Source organism: Miscanthus floridulus, chromosome 19, assembly GCF_019320115.1.
Source record: "Miscanthus floridulus cultivar M001 chromosome 19, ASM1932011v1, whole genome shotgun sequence".
Lineage (NCBI taxonomy): Eukaryota > Viridiplantae > Streptophyta > Magnoliopsida > Poales > Poaceae > Miscanthus > Miscanthus floridulus.
Genome location: NC_089598.1, coordinates 52,196,514 through 52,204,325, shown reverse-complemented (window position 1 = coordinate 52,204,325; position 7,812 = coordinate 52,196,514). Strand labels below are relative to the sequence as shown.

Below are 7,812 nucleotides of genomic sequence, written 5' to 3'. Positions count from 1 at the left end.
GATTTGAGCAAGGAGCACGAGCTCCTCCCTCCCTATACGACCTCGGCAGCAGAGTGCACAGCAGCAGGTGGCGGAACTCCAGGTTAGTCCTATTTTATTCATCGTTCATTGCTTTTACATATATCTTGCCTTTGCATTGTTGAAACATTGCGGGTGAAATATTGCAGGCCTAGGTGCAGAGGCTAGAGGCCAGGCACTCGGCCGAGTAGGCGGAGCAAGAGCGAAGGAGGGAGGCCGAGGAGAAGAGGCTGCAGGACCTTTACGCGTTCATGGCGAACCTTCAGGCCACGACGGGTATAGCCGTGCCACCTTCGCTCCTCGCTCCAGTGGTTCGTACTCCTGATCCTAGTCCAGTGAGTATGGTTGTTTATTGCTTTAGCTTGTGCGACCCTCCTGCAGAAACTCATGAATTCGCTTTTCCTTTGCGCCTAGACCGTCCGCGGGTTCGAACCCGACTCCTCAAGAGCACCACTCGACGCATCCAAGTGAACCTGGCCCTTCTCCACAGTTCGGGTGGCCAGCTGGCCCTCCTCCACAGCCCGGGGGGCAGGTGGCCCTTCTTCACACTCCGGGTGGCAAGGGTGGTAGTAGGTACCTTGGATTGGTCTCTTTTCTTATGTTTCATGGACTTAGACTTGTGTTGGATCATGTGATGGATATTGTGATGGTTGTGTTGGATGTGGATATTGTGATGGATGTGGATGTGATATACATTGTGATCTATATCGTGTATGTGATGGATATTGTGATGGATATTGCTATGGATGAGGCATTTATGTGATATATATTGTGATTCTGGGCATGTGATGGTTGTGAATATGTGATTTGTTTGTCTGTAAAGATGGGAAGCAAAAAAACACTCGACAAAACTGGGCAAAACCGGCTCAGGTCCCAAATTTGCCGAGTGCTATAGTCATGGCACTCGGCAAAACTTGGCACTTTGCCGAGTGCCTCTTCCAAAGCACTCGGCAAAACTGGGCACTTTGCCGAGTGCCTCGTCCATAGCACTCGGCAAAACTGGGCACTTTGCCGAGTGCCGACGCTGTGGCACTCGGCAAAGAATTTTTTGGAAAAAAATAAAAAAATATTTTGCCGAGTGCCCGACACGTCACCACTCGGCAAAGGGGACGTCAGACGGGCGGTCTCCGTTAGGTCAACTTTTCTTTGCCGAGTGCTGACATGGCACTCGGCAAAGGCTTGTCGAGTGCCCGATATATTGCACTCGGCAAAGAACCCTTTGCCGACAAAAGCTATGCCGGCGGGTCTTTGCCGAGTGTAACACTCGGCAAACTCTTTGCCGAGTGCAAACTTGGGTTTGCCGAGTGTTTAGGGCACTCGGCAAAGAACCCGTGTCCAGTAGTGCGATGGCAGCTTGGGAAAGGACTACCTTCAACTGATGAACTAAAGATGTTTTTTTCCATACCAGAGTAGAGTGATGGGTTGATGGAGCAATTGTAGGAAAGAATAGTCATGCATGCATATATAAGGAATATTCTGGTCTTCTGTGTTTTCGTATTTTTATAAGTTTTAACCGGCATCTACTAATGCTTTTCTTTGAGAAAGTGGGAACACACATTATTTCCTTCATGATGTTCTACTTTTGTTTGTTTGCGTTCATATCTTACTATGCATAAATGCACAGGTTGAGGACACTAGAACTTTGCAGAACAGTTCTAAGAACCATTAACTCCAGATGCAATATAGCCTTCAAACCATTATTGAAACGTTACTTAGTATATTTTTACATGTAACATATTGTCTCACTGACTTCCCGAACTATGTTTAAAGCCTCTGCAAGGGGAATTCTCCAGCTCAAGTCCTGCGTTGAGTGAGACCGAGAACACAACACCGTCAGTATACACAGAAGATGGAACCGTTGACTTCAGGGGAAACCCTGCAGTTAGAGCCACCACAGGAGGAAGGAAAACCGCCGCCATACTACTTGGTAAACCGTTTTTTTATTCAGCCTTCTCCTTGCAGTATCTTAGTTTTCTCTGAACAGCTACAGCTTGCCAAGGCATGCTATCTTTTGCTAGTTTGAATCACATGAAAATAAATAAACATATGCTTATTACTATATGTAACAAAGCTTGGTTGCCTATAACAATATAAATTTTTTGGGACAGATGGAGGAACAATACTCTCTTTCCTTATATATGCTTTACTACATGTAACAAAGCTTGGTTTCCATACCTCACTAACAAAGGAACTGGTTTGTTTCTTTTTGAATCAGTGAGCTACGCGCTTATGAACTTAGCATTCTATGGGGTGGCCGTGGACCTGGTTGTTTTCATGCGAAGGGTGCTCCATCAAGAGAATGCCACAGCTGCCAGCTTCATCAGTATGTGGACCGGCACGGTCTACATCTTCTCTCTGTTTGGTGCTTTCCTCAGCGACGCCTACATGGGCCGTTACCTCACCTTCGTCATGTTTCAGATCATCTTTCTCATCGTAAGAATGTACACTCATATATTCTAATTGCACTGATTAACACTTGGAGAACACTGATAATAATAACTCTGTCCTGTGTCATGTAGGGGCTGGTAATGCTATCGTTGTCCTCGTTATTCTGGTTGGTGGAGCCCTCAAGATGTGGCGACAACCAACGGCAGAGGCCATGCCAGCCGCCATCGCAGCTCGGCGTTGTGATGTTCTATATCTCAACATTCACGACTTCATTTGGGATCGGCGGGTATCAGCCATCGGTAGCGACGTTTGGAGCGGACCAGTTTGATGACTCGGACACCATGGAGCGACACTCCAAACTCGCCTTCTTCAGCTACTTCTACCTGGCGCTCAACATCGGCTCCCTCTTCTCCGATTCCTTCTTGGCGTTCTACGAGGACAAGGGCATGTGGGTCATGGGCTTCTGGGTCTCCACCGTCGCTGTCGCGCTCGGGCTTCTGCTCTTTCTCCTTGGCACACCGTACTACCGCCACTGCAAACCATCTGGCAACCCGCTCACACGCATGGCGCAGGTGTTCGTAGCTGCGTTCTGCAAGCGGCACTTGCAGCCACCACCTGGCGAGGACCTCCATGAGGTTGAAGGTGAGGATTCAGAGACTCAGCCGGGCATCCGCAAACTCCTTCACAGCGATCAACTCAGGTATGTATATATGAGCAATGTAATTAAGCTATGCAATAAGAATTATAGTTTTGAACGGTTGAACAATGTCTACTTGTCTTGCATGTTCATATATACTTGTATGTACATGGCATTATTTGTAGGTGTCTTGATAAGGCGGCCATAGTTACCGAGGAGGACTACCACGCTAGTAAAGCCAAGAACCCGTGGAGGTTGTGCACCGTGTGTCGAGACTGCTAGTGGCTAAGCAAGCTGTAGTGCGTGGGAAGAGTAGTTCAATTGATCTGTACTGGGCTTGGCCCGATAGCTGGTATTTGGGCTTGGCCCATCTTGTGAAGTCGGCCGCGACGACTATATGAGCCGTTGTAACAAACTCAGCTGTTATGCCAGAACAGAACTCTGAAATCCCAAACTAATCCCTCCCAATCCTCCTTTGTTCTTCCTCTTCCAACCTGGAATCGCCCTTGATTCCTTCTATCTGAGTGTAATCGTGACAATCTGGTATCAAAGCCGCCGTGCTTCCCATCTTGATCGCGTTCGTAAATCCTGATGGTAGGAATCGTCGTAAGCACTTCGGTGTTGGTCGATTGATTCCAGAGGTCCGTTTCTAGGTTGAGCGGGTCGGTGGTGAAACACGAGATGATCCGTGTTCGGAAGGAGTTCGGGTGGAGTCGCTGTTGATTCGTGCTGGCGCCATTGAAGCCCACCAAGTTACAGCAGTAGATGGCGACGAACATTGAAGATTTGGCGAAGCAGTTCCAAGACTTTCAATCAATGATGAAGAAGGCGTTGGACGAGTTGAGCAGCCTCAACTCCTGGAAGGGGGCGGTGGACGAATCCATGGGGGATTTGCTGTTCAAGATGGATGCGACTTCAGCGCGCCTTCTTCGCTTGGAGCACACACCACCACCACCGCCGCCATCGATTGGTCCGAGCACACAGATTGACCTCGACTAGCTCGTGCGGCCGTCAGCATCGAGTTCTGGCGCAGCCGCGGGGCATTATTCGGCTGTTCTACACCGTGATGAAGGTGATGGAGTTCTCGGACCCACACCGCATCTGGCTGCAGGTTCGCCACATGATTCCCCTCCGTGTTTTGTTGATGGAGCGAGTTCAGATCGGGATTGTGGGGGTCGCCATCCGCTGTTGCCGAAAATGGAGTTCCCAAAGTTTGATGGCTCGAGCCCTCGTTGGTGGCATGATCAGTGCGAGCTGTATTTTGAAATTTACTCGGTAGCACCATTTCTGAAGTCACGCTTTGCCGCCCTGAATTTTGTGGCTCCCGCTTCTGTTTGGCTTCAGTCAGAAGAACGTCGTGGTTGGTTTCAAAATTGGGACAACTTGATGAAGGCAGTGTTTGCCAAATATGACCAGGACCAATATCCAATGCAGTTGAGGCATCTGGATTCTCTTAAGCAGGCTGGTTCGGTTCATGACTATCAGACAAGATTTGAGGAGTTAGCCCATGGGATCTTGCTGTATAATCCTGCTTATGTAATACTTTCTTTGTCACACGATTCTTGGAGGGTCATAAGGAGGAGATCCGATCTGCTATTGCTCTGCACCGACCAAAGACTGTGCAGATTGTCAGCGAATTAGCTTCTTTGCAGGAAATGGAATTGGAGTTGCAGAGGCCCAATTTTTCTCATAAGTCAGAGCATAGCAAGTTTCAGGGCACCAAGTCTCAAAACGCTGATAAGCCTAAAACTGTGACCAAGAAGGATGAGGTCAAGAATGGAGATGCTGAAGATAAGTTGGCTGCATTAAGGTCATTCAGGAGAGCCAATAACTTGTGCTTCACATGTGGTGAGAAGTGGACTGGCCGTGGACACAAATGTCCCACTCATGTGTCTATTCATGTGTTGCAAGAATTTATGGATGCAGTGCATGTGGAACCTGAAGCTGATTATGCAACAGATGATGAGGATACAAAAGCTGATGTCGGTCAAGTGGTCATGGCAGTGCAGCCACAGCCTCAACCTATGTTACACGGATACGTCCAGGAAGCCGCGTATCGCGTATCAGATATGTATCGGATACAGATACGTGTCCGATACGCCCAAGATACGTATCCTCGGAGTATCCGATTTTTTTTATTTTCGCGAATTATGGATATGTGGGCTGATACGTATCAGCCTTGTGGATATGGCCCAGCCCAGTAAACAACCCTTCCTCTGCCCTCGATGCCCTAGAGAAGAACGAATCGACAGGGAGAGTAGAAAAAGGAAGAGGAAGTGAGGAACAAATCGACAGGGTCGCAGATGCCACACGCTCCGCTACCCGCATCCGCGACATCCCCATTCGGCGCTCTCGGCTCCGAGCTCCGAGCTCTTCGATTCACCTCACAGGTACCGCCGCGCCGCTCTTGGCTCCGAGCTGCTTATTGCACTGCCGCCGATTCGCCTGGCCCAGCGAGCCGCTGCCGTCGGCCTCGACTGTCGATTCGCCGAAAGCCGCGCGCCGCTACCTCCACTCGCCTGGCACCACACGCCGCCGCCGCCGCCTGAAGCTGCTCGCGCCGCGCTCCGAGGCTGGCCTAGGGTTAGGACCTGAGAGCGGATTGGGAATTTGGGGCTGGCTGAAGTCACGAGTGGTGGCGTGGTGCCGCTGGGGGCTGGTTGAAGTGAAGTCTGCTCTTTACGTGGACTTTGGTGGGCCGTCACTGGGCTGGACCTGAGCGGATGCTGCTGTTTCTGTGGTCCACATTATTCTTATTTTTATTTTATTTTTAAATAGTAAACGTATCCGCGTATCGGGTTTTTTGGGAAATTGCCGTATCCGCGTATCCGTATCCTTCCGATACCGATACACGTATCCATATCCATGCAACTTAGGCCTCAACCCTCAAAGAGGAGCAGGACTCTTAGGTTTAGAGGTTGTATTAATCAGCAAGAGATTCTGATCCTTTTGAATTCTGGCAGCTCAGGAACCTTTATCAACTCTAACCCGGTGGAACGATTGAACTTAGCCCAGCAGGACTATGATCCTCTTAAATTCATGGCAGCTGATGGGAGTTCATTGTTATCTGACAAAGTCATTCCACATATGGATGTGCACCATCATCTTCTCGGCGGAGTTCACACAAATGGCGTCCACATTCGTGGAGCAAGGCACAGCCATGGCCACCAACCTCTTTTGCAATTTCCACATGCCTGCAGCAAGCATGTCGATGTTTGACATCGCCAGCGTGATCCTCTCCGTCTTTGCCTACAACTTCTTCTTTGTGCCCATGGCGTCAAGGTTCACAAAGAATCCCGCCGGAATCACTGAGCTCCAGCGCATGGGGACTGGTCTGGTCATCGCGCTAATTGGCATGCTTGCTGCAGCTATTGTTGAGGTCTACCGACTGTGTCGTGTTGAGGCAAAGGACCAGCCGAGCCCCATGAGTGTCCTTTGGCAAGCTCCACAATATATGCTCATTGGTGCTTCAGAAGTCTTCATGTACATAGGACAGCTGGATTTCTTCAACGAGCAGACCCCGGACAGCATGAAATGCTTTGGGAGCTCTCTGTGCATGGCTTCCATATCACTAGGGAACTATGCCAGCATGCTGATGGTCAGTGCAGTCACTAGCATCACCAATCGGCGAAACAAGAATGGGTGGATCACAAAAAATCTTAATTATGGCCACCTTGAACGGTTCTTCCTGCTCCTCGTTGTGCTCTCAGTCATAGACTTTATTTTCTTTGCAATATTTTCCATGATGTACAAGGGTATTCAGTTTCAGGGGAGAGAGAAAGACATCTCTCCCAATTATAACTAGGACTAGGAAGAGATGTGTGCAATTGGGTACCCAGCTGGCACACTATATATAAAAGGAGATTAATAAGTACTTACAATATGTCTTGCTTTTTTTCCTATTTTGCTTTTATTTTGATTATCTAGCTATAAATATATGTCTGTATGTTTTCTGTAGACCAACATTAAATATTAAATCATCATAATATGACCATGACTTTAGATGGCTGGAGGTGTGCTTGGTTTTGATCTGAGTTAAGGCTTCGTTCGGTTACCTGAGAATAATTCCCTTCCCAGCCATACAGTTTCTTCGTTAATTTACATACCATGGGAATCATTCATGGCAGTTCCAAGCTGGGAACGGGCTAACCGAACTCCCCCTTATTGGAATTGACGGCAAAATGAGACATGAGGTTCAACATATATATATAATAATAACTTACTGTTTACATCAAAATTTGAAAGAAAGATTGCAGGAACGCGAAAGCTCCTAAGATCATGTCATCAAGGAATCGACTACATAAAGGTCGGTATCAGCTGATTCGAATGTAGCACCGGAATCGGCTCTCTTCAGATGGCGCCAGCAGATAACTATAATAGCTACAATCGGCGCTAGGAAAAACATGTTGGACTCTACAAAAAAGGGACAGATTAGGGTCCAAGTTATCTTAAATTAGGAATGTTTTCTTTTAGGCCAAAAGTTATAATGAGTTGTGCTTAAGCAGGATTCATGCGTAGGTTCCGGATATAAATATTGAATCTTGGCTATTGTAAAGGACAATCAATCAATCAAATATAAGTTACTTACTTTTTCAGCTCCGGCCACCCCTTAGGAGTAGGAGTAGAGTAGATCTCGGCGAGTTCTTTAGCGAGCAGGGCTGCATCGGTTCGGCCGACCTCCGGCTTGTCTGTAAATACCATCATAGCTTATACTTCTGTTCGTATGGCTGCATCGATCCGATCGACCTTCACTGCGACTCTGGTATAAG

At 48.1% G+C, this 7,812-nt stretch overlaps 1 protein-coding gene across 1 annotated transcript; it reads left to right on the top strand.

Annotated features, from left to right (window-relative positions):
- Window positions 1-269: 269 nt before the first annotated feature.
- LOC136526030 (protein NRT1/ PTR FAMILY 7.2-like) lies at window positions 270-6,848 on the top strand. The gene is made up of 6 exons (XM_066518822.1): window positions 270-353; window positions 1,789-1,945; window positions 2,234-2,451; window positions 2,538-3,106; window positions 3,229-3,309; window positions 6,062-6,848. The coding sequence occupies exons 1-6, from the start codon at window positions 270-272 to the stop codon at window positions 6,846-6,848; spliced, it is 1,896 nt and encodes a 631-aa protein (XP_066374919.1).
- Window positions 6,849-7,812: the final 964 nt, after the last annotated feature.

Coding starts and splice junctions, on each gene's coding strand:
- LOC136526030 (XM_066518822.1), top strand. CDS start 270: ATGGCGAACCTTCAGGCCACGACGGGTATAGCCGTGCCACCTTCGCTC. Junction 354..1,788: donor GTACTCCTGATCCTAGTCCA/GTGAGTATGGTT, acceptor CTATGTTTAAAG/CCTCTGCAAGGGGAATTCTC. Junction 3,107..3,228: donor CTTCACAGCGATCAACTCAG/GTATGTATATAT, acceptor CATTATTTGTAG/GTGTCTTGATAAGGCGGCCA.